Source organism: Nelumbo nucifera, chromosome 6 (genome assembly GCF_055504915.1).
Source record: "Nelumbo nucifera cultivar China Antique chromosome 6, China Antique-T2T, whole genome shotgun sequence".
NCBI classification, from domain to species: domain Eukaryota; kingdom Viridiplantae; phylum Streptophyta; class Magnoliopsida; order Proteales; family Nelumbonaceae; genus Nelumbo; species Nelumbo nucifera.
This window is the reverse complement of record NC_142654.1, coordinates 389,396-404,652: the sequence shown is the minus strand read 5'-3', so window position 1 is coordinate 404,652 and position 15,257 is coordinate 389,396. Positions and strand designations below refer to the sequence as shown.

Genomic DNA, 15,257 nt, shown 5'->3' with positions numbered 1-15,257 from the left:
CCATTTACAACCAACAGCTTGCTTCCCAGGAGGAAGAGCAGTAAGGTCCCAAGTATGATTATGATGAAGGGCAGAGAGTTCTTCTTCCATCGCTCGGCACCACCCTGGAGAGGCAAGGGCTTCCTGAACATCCTTAGGGACAACAACTGATGATAACAAGGTGACAAACTGGCGATGGGAAGCGGAAAGGTGAGTAAGTGAAACATAATTAGAAATAGGATGAAGGGTGCAAGTGCGTTTACCTTTCCGCAAGGCAATGGGGAGATCAAGCTTAGATGCTGAGTGCGGGTCTGGTGCCGGATCTGTCGACGGAGATGTAGCCGGAGGAGTAGTAGCTGGTACACGTGGGCGATGTGTATACACATGACGGATGGGTGGGCGTTCAACAGGTGGTGGCACCGGAGGCAAGGGTTTGGTCACGACTCAAAGAATGTGACATCGGCACACACAAAGGACCATCGAGAACTAGGATGGTAACACATATACCCTTTCTGGGTCCGAGAATAGCCAAGGAAGATGCACTTAAGAGAACGGACATCGAACTTGTCATTCCCGGGACCCAGATTATGGACGAAGCAAACACACCCAAATACCCTAGGCGTAAGAGGAAACGGAGACAAAGCGGGAAACAAAACCGTAAACGGAGAATGACCATCAAGGATGAACGTGGGCATCCGATTAATTAGAAAGCAAGAGGTAAGCACTGCATCTCCAAAAGGGTTTGGGAACATGCATGTGATGCATTAGGGACCATGCGGTTTCTAGAAGATGGCTATTCTTTCTCTTAGCCACCCCGTTTTGTTGTGGGGTGTAGGTACATGAGGTATGATGTATAATGTCGTGTTTGTCCAGGTATTCTTGAAATGATGAGGATAAATATTCACGACCATTATCAGAATGGAAAACTTTGATGTGGGTACCAAATTGATTACGAATCTCAGCATAAAATTTCTGAAAAATGGTAAACAATTCACCTCTTTCTTTCATTAGATAGAGCCACGTCATCCTTGAAAAATCATCTACAAAATGACAAAATATCTGTATCCATTATATGACATCACTTTATAAGGACCCCAAACATCTGAATGAATTAACGAAAAAGGACTCGACACACGGTTATCAACCCTAGAACTAAAGGGAACACGATGGTGTTTCCCAAACTGACACGACTCACAATCCAAAACAGAAAGCTGACTCAAAGACGGAACCAAAGACTTCAAAACTTTTAGCGACGGATGACCAAATCAGCAGTGCCACTAGAGAGGAGAAAGGGATGACTGGAGAGCTGTTGAAATTCTACCACCACCGTCAAGATAATACAGTCCACTAGCTTCATGCCCTCCACCAATCTTCATCCCCGTCTTGAGATCCTAAAAAACACACATAGAAGGATAAAAAGTAATGGAGCAATTAAGTGATTTGGTCAGCTTACTAACAGACATAAGATTAAAAGGCAATTTAGGAACATACAAAACTGAGGAGAGGGATATAGGGTCTAGGTCAACATTACCAACACCACAAATTGAGGATGTGGAACCATTAGCAAGGGTGATAGATTGTGATGTTGAGCAATGAGATAAGAAAGAAAACACACCTGGAGTTCCAGTCATGTGATCGAAGGCTCCAGAGTCAATGATCCAGGGATTGGGTGTGAATGCCAAACAAGCCATACCTGAGTGAGCGAAAGTCGTCGTGTTCTGCTGTGATTGGATAAACCTCTCATATTCATCACGGGGAACACTCACCATCTCCTTCACGGGACCATATGTGGATGTAGGAGGCATCTAATCAGATGAATGATTCTCCTGTCTAAAGCTGGAATTGGAGTCACTGGTCGCGGCATGATTGGCCCAGGTTGAGGGTGGACCATGTAGATCATAACAATAGTTAATGGTATGTCCATCCATACCACAATGAGTGCACTTCCTCGGGCCTAAGCCACGTTCTCTACCATGGGATCCCCCTGAATCTCTGCCCCCAGTGCGACCACCACCACGATTATAAGTAGGCCCACCATTGCCACTTCGGCCATACATAGAACCATTACTATCACCACGGCCAGACTGAGCTCCCCGAGCTCCACCTCTAGCACCACGGCCTCTCGATACAGCAAAGGCAGATCTATCTGAGATATTAGAGTTCTCAGTAGATCCGATAGAAATCCTCTGGAGTCGAGCAAATACCTCTTCTAAGGAGGGAAGAGCTGATCCTCCTAATATCTGAGCCCGTACCGGTTCATATTCAGACTTCAGTCCCACCAAAAATCTAGTCACATCAAGATATTCTCTCTGTTGTTGCTGGATCTTGACATCAGAAGTGAAAGGGTGATAGACATTCAACTCATTACGTATGTTTCTCATGCTGGCATAGTATTCCTCAAGACTCTGATTGCCCTGTTGCAGATTAAAGTACTCTTGATACAACTGATACGCTCTGGTTGTATTGTCCTGACCCGAATACAATTTCTTCGCATGGTCCCACACATCTTTGGCAGTGTCAAGAAACATGAAGTTTACACTAATCCTGGGTTCCATACTATTCCACAACCATGTGAAGATCTAAGCATCCTCTTGCTCCCAGTCTTCATACTCGTGAGAGTCAGTGGAGGGTTTCTCCTCTCTTATGTGTTTTACCTTCTTCTTTGCCTTCAGAAAGACTTCGACGGATTTAGCCCAAGGCACATAATTCTCTCCATTTAGTTTAATGGAGGTCATCTGAACATTCAGGTAGTCTGTAGGCACCATCACATTAGGTTTACAATCACTGTTATCTCCCATTCTGTTATCACCGATTCTGCACACTTGCTGAATTCTGCACACTGCACACAACTAGATCACACTCGTCACACTGATTTCAGCACTTGTTGTTGCTGAAAAGTGTGCTCTTTACACCACAAACCCTACCCCTACGGCTACCTGAAATCTCACCACTATATGATCACAACTCTTCCTTTGAAATACACAAAAACCAGCATATGGTCTGAAACACACTTCCTGTTTGATCCATAACAGATATCATGCACAGAAATCTCTTACCTTATCACTGAAGGAACAACCACACGAGCAGGAAATCAGTCCACACAAGACGGCCACTGCACCACACAGATCGGCCCTCTATTCTTCATCGATTAGGGGAGGGCGATCTTAGAAACCACAGCAACCGACCACACAAGACCTGACTAGAGGCAATAGAAACCTCTAAGGGAAGAGGGCGATCACTCCTTTTCAGCCCTTTCCCTTATCTCCAGTCGAATGCAGAAAAAACAAGAGAAACCCTAGATAGGGTGCGCAAAGAATAGAAATCTAGGCAGACAGAAATCTAGGCAGATTCAAGTAGCTTTGATACCATGTTATGATTCGGCCTGCCTTGAAGTTCTATCTGTCTGAGATCGGTTATGTGGAAAGAGGTAGAAAGGTGGAAGAAAGAGAGAAAGGAGAAAATCTGGTTCGAACTGGAAGTCTGAAGTCACTTCTCCCAGTCGGCCAGACAGTACTTTTATCATTAAAAATAATTGAAAAGACATATGTGCCCTTATTTAAGTAATGAGCACTGGTTCTAACACAACATTACAAATCAGCAACATTAATCTAAGTATAAAGACAGAAATACCCCTACGCTAACAATCTCCTTAGCTCTTTGGACTCCTTCCAGAACTGCAAAGATCTCAACCCTGAGAGAGTCACCCACTCCAATTGGGCCTGAAAACATGGCTGAAATAAACCCATTCTCATCCCTAAACACACCTCCAATCCCCAATTGTCCAAGACTCCCCCAACTACTCCCATCAAAGTTTAGTTTTAAAAAACCGGTCGGTAGGGGGGTCCAAGACACACTCATTACTGTTTTGGGCTGGGTGCAATTAGCAATCTCACCCCCACTTCCTCAATAAATCATCCACTGTGAAGTCTATAAACAGCTTTGAAGATTTCAGCCACTGTACTACCCTTATATGGATCAGTTCTCTCAATTCTTCACTGTCTCTCTCTACTTCAGAGAAGATCCTAGAATTTCTTTCCTCCCATAAAGCCCAACATACTGCAGCCCTCAAGCATCTTCACATGGTCCTTCCCCTTTTCATTCAGCACCTGAAGAAGGAAGGGGAAAAAAGGCTTTGCAAATTTGATGGAGAATTCCATCTACCCAATAACAGAATACACTCTTCCACTTCTTGGTCTAGTAAAGGTCTTCTGAATTTCGGGTTCCAAATCAATTGCTCCCTTCTCCACTCATAACACTGGTCAATAGAGACTTGGTGTTCCGTCAGCTTGTATAGTCTTGGGCACACCTCACATAGTTTCCCTACCCCGAGCCAATCATCTTCCCAAAACCTCACCATAGAACCATCCCCCATTTTAAACTTGACCAGACTTCTAAACTCTTGATTAAAACCCATAACTCCCTTCCAAACACTTACCCCATAAGAACTTCTTACTTCCCTTGATTCCCACTTGAACCTCACCACTCCATATTTTCCAACCACCACCCTCCACCATGAAGCCTCCCTCTCTCTCTCTCTTGACCAAATCTCCACAACCACTTCCCTAATAGTGCTTTGTTGAATAGCTTCACCCTTCTCAGCCCTAAACCTCAACCCCTCCTTTGACCTACATACCTCTAGAGAAGGTGGTTGATTATCACAAGAGGTTATGCACCTCTATAGTTTGGAATTTCATAGAAAAGAATCTTGGAGAAGTTTCTTTTTTTTTCAATAACGAGGAATCTTGGAGAAGATGGTGAATGCTACTTTCATATCTTTGATTCTAAAAAAGGAGGGAGTGGTGGATTTGAAGGATTTCAGACCTATAAGCCTGATTAGTAGCCCATACAAGTTGTTGGCTAGAGTTTTATCTAAGAGGTTGAAGAAAGTTCTACATGAAGTGGTTGGAGAGTCCCAAATGGTGTTTGTGGAAGGGAGATGAGGGAAATGGGACTGAAGGGGCAAAGGAAAAAGTAGTCTTGGAAGAAAAGTGGGGGAATAGAGGTGGAGAAGGGGACAGATGTGTAGAAGAGGAGGAAGGAGGGAAGAAGGATTTGGAGACTGAGGGTGAGGGAAGTGAAGGTGAAGAAGATAAGAAGGGGGGTAGAACATATAAAAGGAAAAAGTACAGAACTTTCCCATTAGAGGAGAATGGAGAAGAGGGGATGGAAGCGGATTCAGGGGAAGAAAATGAGTCTGAACCGATGATTGAAGAAACCCATATGGTAGAAAAGTCTGCTAACATCGAGGAAGTAGTGAATAGGGGAGTGAAAGTTAGCAAAATTTTGGGCCTGTTTTTTCTAGGAGGGGAGGAATTCGCAAAAGAAGCCTTTAGATCTGTGGAGGAAACAAGAGCTACGGTGGAAACATTTGGGAAGAAAGAAGGTCTGATAGATCCAGTGGTTAACCTTAATTTTGATAATTCAACAAGGCAAGGGGTGGAAGCAGTGGCTGGATGCTGTGGGGACTTCATAGAGGAGCCAGAAGAAGAGGTCGAGGGGGTGATGATTGAAGACAGGAGTCAGAAATTAGTGGGGAATTCTGAAATAGCGGTGGGAAGTCTAAATGCAGTCAAAATATTCAGAACTCAAAAGCACAAAAAAAATTACAACAGCAGATCCCAGTCTCTAAGGTCTTTACGAGGTTAAAAGGTGGTCTTTTTGGAATGGGACCAAACAAGCTCATCAAAAAACCCAAAGGAATAGTCAAGAAACGACAACAAATTTGTACTCAAAAAACTGAGAAAGATGATTAAAGTTGCTTGTTAGGGTTTGGGTGTCTGGTTTGGGCTTTTGTTGGGCATCGGGCTGGTTTGATATTCTGGTTTTCTTTTGGCTTTTGTCTTGTATTGTATTGTTATGGGTAAGGGGCTTTTGTTAGAAGGCTTTCAGCTTGATTCTGGTTTTGGTTGATTTGGGTTTTTTCCGTCTCTTTGGGGTTCAGCTTGGGTTGGCCTTTCCTTTTGGGTGATTGCTTATCACCTTCCTTGTATCTTTCTTTTTGTTTTAATAAATTCTTTTATTTTATCTTCACAAAAAAAATCTATTTGTCAAGAGCGAAATTTTAATAGCAAATGGTTCAATCCCCCCCCCCCAATTCCTTGTATGTTTGCATGCTGTAGTACAGAATGGGTAAGATAAATGGTTCAAATGATTGTACAGTTTCAAATTAGTCTATGTTCTTTAGGTTGTCTTTGGTTGCAATGAAAATTTATTTGCACTGATGCAAAACCATGACAGTCTAATTTATTTGCACTAAATGATTTTAGTGCAAATTATGATTTATCTTTATTCCAAATTTTACCTTGTTTTGTTTAATTGCAGTACAAATGAAGCAAATCAAGACTTGAAGCAAAATAAAGTAACACCCCAAACAAAATTAAACCAGAATTCGAATTCTTTTTATTTGCACTCCCATGCATTTGTACTAGTGCAAATAAAATTGCACTGCAACCAAACACAGCCTTGTGTGTATGATGCTGTATCAAACCATAATTTGCTAAAGAATGAGCATGTTTACCTGTAGAACCTGTGTAGAATGCAAGTTGTCTGTAGCAAAAAAAGAAAAAGAAAAAGCAAAAGCATATAAGTTAGTAGGTTTAAAAGTAAAAAACAGGATGCCAGTAACATTATGTGCCCAATTTTAGTATAATAAGAAAACTTACTCGGTTGCATATCCCAAACGCTCAGCTAAAGGAATGATGCCCAATAAGCTGAAGCAAAATACCCATCCCTAAAATGTGGCCAACTTAGAGGATTGAAAACCAGTAGAAAGCATTCTTACACCACTGACATTTAATCCAAATGATATAGAAAGAATTGGAAGACTTTCCATGTGTGAACATATTAATTTATTTCATCACAGTAATTATTTCTAGTTACCATTATTAATTAAAAAGCAGGTATAAATCAAATCAGTTTTCATGCTAAACCCTTATTTCTTTGTAATTCTTAATTAAAGCAAACATAAGTGAACAAGACAAATACAATGCTTACATGCTTTCCAGTAAGATGGTGAAGCAATATTGCCAAGGGACCAAAAGGTAACAACAAATTAATCTTCGCTTTGAATAAGACAATTGGAATACTCTTGATTGGCCAACCATTTATGTTCTTATATGTGAATGTATGGGAAACATTTGCCACTGATACAAGATGAGGTGTCTCACAGCAATGCCTCTTTCTAGTGTCTTGGGATGAATTAAATTGACTGTCTTCAGATTCAAGATCTGTCTTCTCTTCTATTTGTCCCATCTGCTAGCACAGAATACTTTATTGATTAAAAATAGCACTACCACATACAATGAGAATCCAATATAGAGTCTGTAATATTTTTTTAAACTAACTGTATTAATTTAATGTCTTAGATGCTAACACTAAGTCTTCAAGGGACTCACTTCAATGAGAGCCATCAGCTAGAACAATTTATCTGAACTGCAGCTCAATGTCATGGACCACCAAGTTATCACTACACCCACAAAGAATGGTACATTAGAAAGATCACGAAGAACACCATAAAATTATGCTTTTCTTTCCCACTGCCCCTAACCTTTAATACAAGATCATCTAGTTCATAAGCAGATGGACATCTATTCAGTAAACCAACTGAGACGAAGAAACTAAGAAATAAAGAAAAAAAAAAAAAAGAACAGAACCCAATGCAATTTTAGAAGGAATTCTCTTTCCTTCCATGCGACATGAGGCAAAGAATACACATTTTGAAGAAAAAAGGCAGAAACTTAGCAATCAAAAGCAACACATTAATGCAATTGCACCACTGCACCTAAAACCGGCTAACATTGAATTCATAATGAAACAAAAAATGCATTTATACAAATTCAAAATTTCAGCTCTTATACAAGCATTAAAAATATTCAAATATCCACCAGGATATCCATTTTGAATGTTCACAATCGGACTCAACATGCAACTTTGGAAGTTCAGGCACAAAATCATTCAAATATTCTCAACCCGAATTAGATCATCCTACCGACAATTCCCGGACCAATACCCACATATTCAAAATGCTGGGTTCCCTTATCTGAGCACATCCGAACGCATAAGCAATAAGAAAAAAGACAAAACAAGTAAAGAAATCAATAGTTAACAAATTCCAGATGCCCTAAAACAAACCCAAAAAAGAGTTGCTGGTATCACAAACAAAACAAAGAAAAGAAGAGAAGAAAACGACCTCCGATGGAAGTTCGGGCGATTGGAAAGAGTAAACAAGTGAGGAGAGAGACATAGACAGGATCAGCTGAATAATTTAAATGGCCAAACAAGACAGATCTGGCGTACCGAATGCCCATGTAACGTCTCTGGGATAGTTAGATATGCATACCTGATCACGAAAAAGAAGATGATTTAGCTAACGTAACAAAGAGATCCACATCCGATGAAGGCAACCAGCGGCAATAAAGACTGGCGGTGGAAATTGAGCAACCGCTGAATGCCCGAACAATTTTGTGCTTTTTATCTTCTTATTTTCGAAAATGGAGGGAGAATTTTCTTTGACGATCTCTAGGTAAAGAGCAGATTTTTTGTGGTATCGTGTTGGTGCGGTGGTGAAGACTGAAGAAAGAAGGTTCGTGGAAGGTGCTCAGAGCCTCATACTGTCGGAGCAGCATTTCCTTGCAACTACCAATAAATCACAGACACGCAACCAATCATCAAACGTAAGAAGAAACAGTTCACTGAAATAGTGAAATGTTAGGCTTCGGGGGGATCGGATTAAGATAACCATTATCCGAATTCAATTTAAACGGGCTCGACTATGTTACCCGAAAAAAAAGAAAAAAAATTATTAACGAATCAACCGGTCAATAGATTCGAATTATCGTTTATATATCTAGATATCCTGTTCAATTAAAATATTAGTAAACTCTTTTTGTAAAATTAATATAAATTTACAGAAATATAAATGAAACAAAGAACATGTGTCGTCAGTTTCTTTGTTAATTTTTGTAAAATTAATATAAATTTAAAATATTAGTTAATTTTTTTTGTAACATTAATTGGCAGGACTATCTGATTGTGTCATTAGTTCAAAACACTTCGGATCATAACTATCTGAACTGAGGATGCAATCAGATAGTCTTGCCAGTTGGACAGGGTTGAGGTGGAAAGATGAAACCATGTACCGAGATCTAAAACCAAGAGAAAAGTTAGAGGATCAATGAGTTGTTTCTCAAGTGGGTACTCCAATGCTCAAGTCAATAAGATAGGAAAGGATGTGGCTAAGACGAGTAGGCTAAAATAGCATGGTCCGAGCTAAAGAGATAATTTATAAGGATATTTAAAGTGTTATTCCAAAAGTCCCTTACCTCGAGCGGGGAATACCCATTTATAGTTGGGTGTTCGTGTCCAAATGGATAGGGTTTCCGAGGATGCCGAGATGTGAGTGTCCGTCAAGGTCTTCTGGAGGTTTCCTCTACCCTGGCGGAGTCCACTTCTTTGTCTGTGTAGGACACTCCTTAGTCATGCTCTTCCATTACGCGTAGTGTTGACGTGGCTTGAGAGAGAGGGCAGTTGCGGAGATAGTCACATGGCTTCTTTGCCTAGTTCTACCATCATCCGAACACCACTCCCCTAATTCAAAAGTCGAGCGTAGTGCTCGGTTGCGGCTGGGTGTGGAAGAGTTATGCGGTCTTCGGTTGAGGAACGTTAATTTTTTCGAGTTTACTAGCTCAAGGTAAGACCGGTTCAGTGGGCAAACCGACTGGTTCAATGCTCACGTTGTTTCCATTACGGATCAGCAAATGCGTCGTTTCGTCTTCCCAAGGTTATGCGCATGCAAAGTGCGGCGTCGAATCAACGCCATTGATTTGATTTGATCTTGACCATTGGCTGCCCTTATAAAAGGGGAGTAGGCAAGCCATTTTACTTTGTCATTTGTGAAGAGTTTGCTCATTGGAGTTCGGTTGATGTCCCTTGCTTGATATCCCAGGTGTCCCAACCTTATGTTTTCTTCGATAAGATGTCTTTCACCACGTTTTCCCTGTCTTCCCTTTTCACTAGGTATATTGCAGGGGATGAGAGTGAGGATAGTCATTGGTATGAGGGGACCGAGGTTAGGGTATCGGAGACCAATGCCAATGTGGACGAGGTCGTTGACGAGAGCGACACTAAGGTCCGAGAGATTAGTGTCCGAGAGACTAGTGTTGATGAAGCTATTAAAGCCGATGAGGTGTCAGAAGAGCAAGCCCTTGAGGGGAGGAGCAATTTGCCTCGGCTCCATGTAGTCTTTCTCTGACCGAATTGGCTCAGATCCGAGAGGTGTACCACATTCCCAAGGAATATAAACTGAGGTGTCCTGGGATCGGGGAGAGGGCCATTTCGGCCCATTCCGAAGAGATTTGTGTGTATGTCCATAGTTTGATAGCAGGTCTTAGATTCCCTTTAAATCCCGGGGTAGTGGCTGTCCTGAGGTGGTATCGGGTCCTGCCTATTCAGTTGATGCTGAACTCATTTCGGTACCTGGTTGGGCTACTCTACTACTGCACTCTCAAGGATATTGAGATTACCCTGCCAATGTTTAGATATCTTTTTCCACTTGAAAAAGCACAATCAGGGGTACTACTACCTATCGGCCAAGCCGAACACCAAGGTGCTCGTTGGGGCTCCCTCTTCCATTAAACACTGAAAAGAGGGTTTTTTTGCTTTGTGAAGTGTCGAGGAGGTTGGTCGTTCTCCCTCGCCCTGTCCGTTCCGAGGACCAAGGATAAGGGTCATTCCCAAACCGAGCTGTCGGAGGAGGAGATAGCTACTGTGAGGAGGATAGTGAGGGTGCACATCGGGGAGTACACATCGTCTTGATTGTTGACCTTGGCTGTGGGTTGCGTGATTTTTTTTTGGTGAGCTTATCTAACTTTGTATTAATTGTGAAGATTCGGACATGACCGGTGCTAAGGAGAGAGCTCGGCGTATGAAGTTCGTGGTCGCAAAGAAAGCGTAGGTAGCTAGGACCTCAAGTGCGTAGCCCTGGGCCGCGGAGCTTCAGCACCGCTAGGCAGGATGCACGCTTTGGCAGGGGAAGAGGCCAAGGTCGACGGAGGAAGTCATGATGGTTGACTCTAAGGAGGCCACGACTCAGCTCGGGCGGTCCTCGTCGTAGAGGGGGGATGCTCCAGAACATGCTTTGGCTAAGGGCTTTGCTAGTGTATACGTGCCTCAATGGTCGGTTTGGCCAGAGGACACCCTTGAGACGAAGGGGGTGGCTGTAAAACTTGCCCAGGTGTAATGCTCTCTAGTATTAGGAAGGAAGCCATTAATCACACCAACAGCTTCCTGGAGAGTGTGACTTTTCATCAAATCATGGCAGTGAGTTCGGCTTTACTTATCCTTCCTTGTTTATCTTCATTTATACTAATTGTTTGATGTCCTGTAGTTAGTTTGTTCTATCGTTGGCCTCGTTGACCGCCTCTATGGGTTGCGACGATTTTATGAGTTGTGAGAGATTGAAAATGCCCAACTAAAGGCGAAGTTGGTAGATTTGAAGCGCGGCGTCGAGGAGAGGGACAACACTATTCGCAAATTGAAGGGCCACGTCCATGATCTCAAGCAAGCGCGAAACGTGCTGAGGAGGAAGCTCGAGGAGGCCGAGGCGAATATAGCTCAAGCGAAGGAGGAGGGTGTCTCCAAGTATAGAACTTCGAAGGTTCATTAGAACGAGCTAGATGACTATGCCATTGACTCTTGGCAGGAGAGATTCACTCTTTGTTAGTGGAGGGTGATGTAGAAGTTCTCGAAAGTGGCCGGTATCATTCAAGGGTTCGGCCCATTCGATACCGAAGAGCATGTTACTAGAGATGTTGTTGTTGTCGAGGACCCCATAGCGGACAGTTGATGCGCTGTCTCTCCCCTTTTTTTTGTTGTACACAGCTTGACATACCGAGCTTGTAATCATTGTATCAACTTTTTCATTAATGGAAGTTTGGTATTTTTACCGAGCACTTTCTGTGTTGTTTTTCCCTTCTTTTTCTAAGTTGTTGCGCTTCGGAATTAAATTAGTCGGGTAGGGACCATAGGCCATGCTTTGGTACTTGGCCCTTAGGCTAGTCGGGGTTTCGAATTGACATTGTGGCTAGGGTCTTCAACTTCGTGGCCTCGGTCTTGCGTTAGCCGAGGTCTTTGGCTTAGCGGCCTCGGTCTTAGGCTGGCTGAGGTGCTTGGCTTGATGCTCGTTAACCAAGATCTTCGGCTTCGTGGCCTCGGTCTTGCGTTGGCCGAGGTTATGGGCTTGATGCTTGCTGACCGAGGTCTTCGGCTTCCTGACCTTGGTCTTGCGTTGGTCGAGATCTTTGTCCTAACGGCCTCAGTCTTATGCTAGTCAAGGTCTTTGGCTTTGTGTCCTCAGTCTTACATTGGCCAAGGTCTTTGGCTCTGATTCTCGTTGGCCGAGGTCTTTGGCTTAGTAGCCTCGGTCTTATGCTGGCCTAGGTGTTTCCAAGCTCTCAACGTTGTTGGGGAGCTCGATGGCACCTGGTATTGGAGAGCTTCACGCTCTTCGGCTGGGCTAGCAGTGGTCCTCAGTTAACTCTACTCCGACCATGAGTCAGGAGGGTGCACGGAGTTCGGTGGCCGTCCTCTTGCCATTATGTGGTAGAGACATCATTCCCATGGTACCCGTCGAAGGCTTTTTCTGGCCTTGACCATCTGTGGTCGGTTGGGTCTTTCATGGGGTTGTCACCGCGTTGCATCTATTGGTACAATTTGGTTGGGGTGTTTGGTCAGTTGGTCATTACGTCTGTGGTCAGTCGAGGCATTTGGTCGTTTGTGCTTGGAGAAAATTCTTTATATTGAGTTTGTACAGCCCACTTAGCGTTAGTGCTCGATACCAATTGTCATTAGTACATCCTAGTCCTAGCACTCCAATTCCTCGGAGTAGGTCTTTCGCGTCTAGTTTCCCCCTTTAAGGGTCGTCCTGCCCAAGATGATAGCAATGACCCCGACCGGGGGAGCTCATGTTGGGGGCTCGTCGGTGCGGTGCAGCTCTTCTTTGGGTTTATGCTCTTTGATATCGTTGAACCCACGGAGGTATCTGCATCGGACGAGGTCTTCCAGGTGGTGGCAAAGGTCGTGGCAACTTTTAGTGTCGTGGTCATGGTCTAGGTTGAAAATGCAATACCTGTCTCAATTCCTCTTGTTGCCCCTGGGTTTTCATCTTTTCGGGTCACTTGACAAAGCTGCGATCAGGGATTTGCATCAATATCTCGGCCCGCGGCATGTTTAGGGGAGTAAAGTTCTTGCACGTCAACAGTGAGGTCCTCGGTTTGCAGTCCTGTATCTTACTATCTTTGTTCGATTTGCACTCATCATGCTCCTTTTGCTTCCGATCATGTTGGTCCTCTTCACTCCTTCATAGTGCCTAGGCTTCCTCGGCGTTCATGTACTTCTGCACATGCTTCATGAGCACGATCAGGTTGGAGGAGGGTTCTTTTGTAGCGAGAAGCTAAACACTAAGGAGCACAACCTGCTCATGATGGATGTCATAGTTACCAATTGGTCTAGAGCTATGACTTGAAGGGCCTCAGCATTGAACCTTGCAGAACATTCCCTCAAGGTTTCACCTTTCCTTTGTCGTACTTGCATGAGGCTAACCAATGTCTTCCAGTGCCTTTGGTTGGCGGTGAACTCTGCCAGGAACTATGTTTCCAACTATTCCAAGGAGGATATGGACCACGGTGAAAGGGAGGTGTGCCAGGTTTTGGCGACTCCATGGAGGGTAGCGACGAAGGCCTTGCACATAAGGACCTTGAAGGAGTCGTGCAACATCATTGTTGCCTTGAACCCTTCAATATGGTCGTTTGGATTTGATGCCCATCGTACTTCTAGAACTAAGGAGGTTGCCATTCGGTTGGGGGAAGCTCATCGACGATCTCTTGGACGAAGATGTGCTATTTTGTGGGCTGTTGACCGTGATGTTGCTTTATTGGTCGGGGTGCTAGAGGGGTTGTGCTACGATTCGCTTGGCTATGTTCTAGCTCAGCCAATCATCGTCGTTTGCCAATCTTGGACCGAGCTGGATTTGACTATCAAGATTGGGGGCTTCTGCACGCGCTGGCTGAGTTGTTCTCGCACCGGAACCCTTGTGTTGGAGCGATGTGATTTACTGCAGGCGTTGCACGCACGAGGCTGAGCTTGGGGTTGGACCTTTCAGATGGTTGTGGACACTCGCGATCAAACTGGGCCCCGTGTTGACTTGTGTGGTGCCTTTTGGAGTCCTCGATGTGAGGATCGGCCGTGGTGGGCACCTGCGTGGTAGGGCAAGTAGCTTGAGGGGCTTGATCCAGTTGCCCCAACGTCTCCATCATGGATAGGATACGGTCGACTTTTTGCTGCATAGCTTGGAATTGCACAGGGTTGACTACTGCTTGATGTTGAGGTCTCGAGGTGGGGAGTTGCGGAGTCAGCGTGATCCCCGACATGGGGAGCGGGCTTCAAAGTAGTTGGATGTGTTTTTAGGCTTGGCTGCTTTTAGTGCACGGAGAGGGGTTTGGGAAATGACTTTTTGTTCACTTCTCATAAATAGTGCCAATCTGATGCTGTTCAATTTGAGGTGTTCCGAACCGAGGACACAATCAAATAATCCTGTCAATTGGACGGGGCCGAGGTGGAAGGACGAAGTTGCACATCGAGATCTGTAACCAAGAGAAAAGTCAGAGGCCCGAGGAGTTGTTCCCTAGGTGGGTACTCCGACGCTTAAGTCAGTAAGATAGGGAAGGATGTAGTTGGGACGAACAAGCTGAAATAGCACTGGTTCGAGTTAAAGAGATAATGTAGAAGGATATTCAAAGAGTGTTCTCCCAAAAGTCCCTTACCTCAATCGGGGAATACCTATTTATAGTTGGGTGTCTGTGTCCCAGATTGATAGGGTTTTCAAGGTTGTCAAGATGAGGGTGTCTGACGAGGTCCTCGAGAGGTTTCCTCTTCCCGACGGAGTTTGCTTGCTTGTCCGTGCAGGACACTACTTAGTCGTGCTCTTCTATTACGCGTAGTGTCAACATGGCTTGAGAGAGGGGGCGACCATGGAGATAGCAAGATGATCCACATCAGCCTGTCTCTTCTTGCTGTATTACCCTTACCCTGCATTTTCCTTGACTCTCTATCCTCTCCCCTTCCCACCACTCCAATTAAGCTTTGTCACCGTTCCCAACCCAACTGCCTAAAAATATTCCTAGAATCTCTCTCCTAAGTTATCTCATCTAAGCCATTAGGAACGTATCATGTTACCCCACTCCCCATTCAATTCTTAAATTCTCTCCCCTAGTCTATATCCACTC

General features: G+C 44.0%; 1 protein-coding gene across 3 annotated transcripts in view; it reads right to left on the bottom strand.

Moving 5' to 3' along the window:
- Window positions 1-8,735, bottom strand: part of LOC104589431 (vacuolar cation/proton exchanger 3-like) — a 69,368-nt gene extending 60,633 nt beyond the window's left edge. Inside the window, exons 1-5 of one of the 3 annotated variants that reach the window (XM_010247765.3) lie at window positions 8,318-8,735; window positions 7,374-7,444; window positions 6,973-7,230; window positions 6,642-6,709; window positions 6,497-6,525 (exon numbers count right to left, since the gene is read on the bottom strand). In XM_010247765.3, coding sequence (XP_010246067.1) covers window positions 6,497-6,525; window positions 6,642-6,709; window positions 6,973-7,230; window positions 7,374-7,388 — 370 coding nt within the window. In that variant the 5' untranslated portion in view covers window positions 7,389-7,444; window positions 8,318-8,735. Of the gene's footprint in view, window positions 1-6,496; window positions 6,526-6,641; window positions 6,710-6,972; window positions 7,231-7,373; window positions 7,445-8,167; window positions 8,193-8,317 lie in introns of those variants that run through there. The other 2 variants (XM_088890563.1, XM_088890562.1) reach the window with 2 other exon arrangements.
- Between the last annotated feature and the right edge of the window lie 6,522 nt (window positions 8,736-15,257).